Consider the following 3,111-nt stretch of genomic DNA (forward strand, 5'->3'; position numbering starts at 1 on the left):
CATTTTTCAGCAAGTAAGTTACATCACATGTAAATGTGGAATTTTAATTCTTTTCTTCTATGATACTATTGTGATACTGTGTTATCACAATTTTATAGGATTTAAGTAAGTAAATTGCCAAAACTGCCCATAATGACCTTAAATCCTATACATACACCACTTACTTAATTGCTTGTAAGACACTTTGAATGATTTTCTATTCTATACATGTATGATGTATGCAAGAATTTTCTTGATGTTGATACCTAATACCTGTTATTCAAATACATGTATACCTATAGGTGCAATTAGATATATTGTTATTACTGAGATAGTCATTTATACATTTTTATCGATGTACATGCATGTACATGTACATATAGGTCTTTATGAGAGAGCTCTCAAAGAACAAGGAAGTGCTGATGTAGCGTATGCTCGTCTTATGTTACTGGGATCAGCTGGTACTGGCAAGACGTGTCTCAAGCGTTCATTAATGGAAGAACCTTTCAATCCTCATACTACAAACACCATTGTATCTGATGTATCGTCTGTACGACCATTTGGACACGAGTGGCAAACAATGAGAGGAAACAAATGGAGAGAAGCCACAGAAGAAGATGAAATTGAGGAACTTGCACATTTGTTTAAATCCAGTCGTTCTAATCCATCCTCACACCATGCATCTGAATCAAGTTTATATCATTCCCTTGATTTAGTTGATATTAGTTCAGATTTCGCTACAAAAACCTGTATTGATAAATTGCTTATAGGAGCTCATGCTCATAAGACAAGAGAACCACTTGTTCAAGTTAGTCATACATAATTATAATGTACCTTTTTTATATTAATTATACTTTTAGCCATTTCTTCATATATGGGATTGTGGTGGTCAGCCAGTGTTCCTTGAGATTCTCCCAGCCTTCCTCACTCCTCATACAATGTTTCTCCTCCTGTTTGATGCTTCAAAGGATTTCAGGGAAAGATGGCAGTCATGTCAGAATACTCCTGATGGTGAAGTGCTGTTTGGCGAGGTAGTGAATGAAAGCACAAGTGATCTAATGGCCAAATGGATGTCTGCAATACACAGTCACCTCATGAAGCACAACAAAGATGATACTTCCTCTCCTAGTCTCTATTGTATTGGCACTCATGGTGACATGCTAGATGAAGAAGGAAAGGAAAAAATAAAGAAGCAAATGCTGCTATTGTACCAGGAAAAAGAGTTTTCAAATCTTATTGAAGATGTGCTAATCATTGATAATACAACCTCAGGTAAAGGAGAAAAAGAAGATCCAAGCATTACAAAATTGCGTGGAGCAATCGATGATTTTATCAATAAATTAGTTGTCAAAACCCCTGTCAATTGGGTCCTCTTTCGTAAAGTTCTTCAAGAGCTTAAGCAGAATGTCATTAGTGTATCAGAGGCAATTGCCATTGGGGAAGCATGTCATATACCAGCACGTGATATTCCCGTAGTATTGAAATTCTACCATGAGCTGGGAGTTCTGCTTTTCTATCCCAAAATAAAAAGTCTGACAAAAAAAGTCATTCTCAGTCCAAAATGGTTTGTCGATACCATTGGGAAGGTGTTCCCACTAGAGAAAGGATGGAGTGTAGGAAAAAATTATTGGTTTTTGTTACAAAATAAAGGCATTCTTGTTCAGCCACTCTATCAAGAAGTATGGCAGTCAAGTGGTATTGATCCAGAAGAAATAATTGAACTTTTAGTTCATTTTCGTCTTGCAGCTCCAGTTCAAACCAAGCTTAGCAGATTCAAGCATTATTTTCTTCCAGCAGTGCTACCAGGATACACAGGTGATCCTAATGAAGTACGACCTGGTTATAAGCTAAGAGCCTCACCTGTACACATTACATTCTCCACTGGGTATGTACCTCCTGGCTTCTTCACTCGTTTAGCAACTGCTGTTGCTACTGATGCCAATGTTGAGCTCAATTTTGATAAAGATTATGCAGCACCTGACATTCATTCGAAATGCATTTATCGTAATCGCGTTTGCTTTTTTTATGGTCATCCTTCTGATGATTTTGTTCTCACTGATGTTAATAAAGCTATTCAAGTTGATGTGTTTCGATATGTACCTGAGAGTAGTCATCCAGTTCCTTTCAAAGCGGTTTGTCAGCAAATATTGGAGTTACTAAATGAATGTTGCCAACAAGTAGAAGACACCCTTGATATTTACCATCGTCGTGACCCTTACATGCTCCTTGGTCTTTATGCTTATGAAAAATCATCAAGAATAATAGAATACGTGTGTCAGTGCAGTCCTTCAAGTGAAGTCCATTATATTCAAGACATTGATCCTGTGAAGCAAACCTGCTCTCATCTTGTTTTTTGTATAATGGAAAGAAGAATTCCTCGCTCCCTAACCATTAATGAGTCGATGTGGTTTAAAGGAAATTTGTCACAAGAAAAATATCAAGAGGTATAAAATAATAATTTTAACATTAAAACTTTTATTGTACTATTCAGATGCAACATTTGGAAAAGATTAATGATGATACTACTAGTAAGTAACATAATTATAAATTTACATACCAATGTACACCATTAATTACCATGTATTGTAATACATCTTATTTTATATGTACTTTATATAGAGCCAACAATTCAAAGGGCTGAATCAGTCACAATTTACTCACCCACACAGATCAGTGAGTCCAATGATAATCAACAAAAAGGTATAACCACTCACTGTCACCAGTTTTAAACAATAATGTATTTATATAATAGTCATATTGACTATCAAGGATCTTGCAGAGATATTACAAGCGCTAAAAGATAGCCATTTTGAAGCTACAAAATGGTTTGATCTTGGTCTCTACTTGGGTCTGATCTATGGTGATCTAAAGATTATTGAGACTAACTATCCACAAAATATTGAGCGATGTCTCAGAGAATGTTTAGCATTATGGCTTACTGAAGATATTGAAGCAACATGTGACAAACTAGCTATTGCTGCTGGTGAAGTAGGAGGGACATCAGTTGCCACTATTGCCACTTCTATAAGTGAGATTATAATTAATCTAAATACTACTTCTTGATGCCTTCAATAATCCACCATCACTCCCCTTGGGTTGATTATATCTTTGTTGATTGACACATTTTAATAT

The 3,111-nt window shown here is 35.8% G+C and overlaps 1 protein-coding gene across 1 annotated transcript; it reads left to right on the forward strand.

The window, feature by feature from the left end:
* Nucleotides 1–362: 362 nt before the first annotated feature.
* On the forward strand, nt 363–3,007 carry LOC109591056 (uncharacterized; the record flags this gene model as incomplete). The annotated part of the gene is made up of 5 exons (XM_020006863.1): nt 363–787; nt 840–2,423; nt 2,471–2,507; nt 2,599–2,679; nt 2,732–3,007. Coding segments are annotated over 5 exons (2,403 nt in total), but the record flags the coding sequence as incomplete, so codon positions are not given.
* Nucleotides 3,008–3,111: the final 104 nt, after the last annotated feature.

This window comes from Amphimedon queenslandica, unplaced genomic scaffold (assembly GCF_000090795.2).
Source record: "Amphimedon queenslandica unplaced genomic scaffold, v1.1 AMPQUscaffold_9055_Cont19006, whole genome shotgun sequence".
Classification (NCBI taxonomy): Eukaryota; Metazoa; Porifera; class Demospongiae; order Haplosclerida; family Niphatidae; genus Amphimedon; species Amphimedon queenslandica.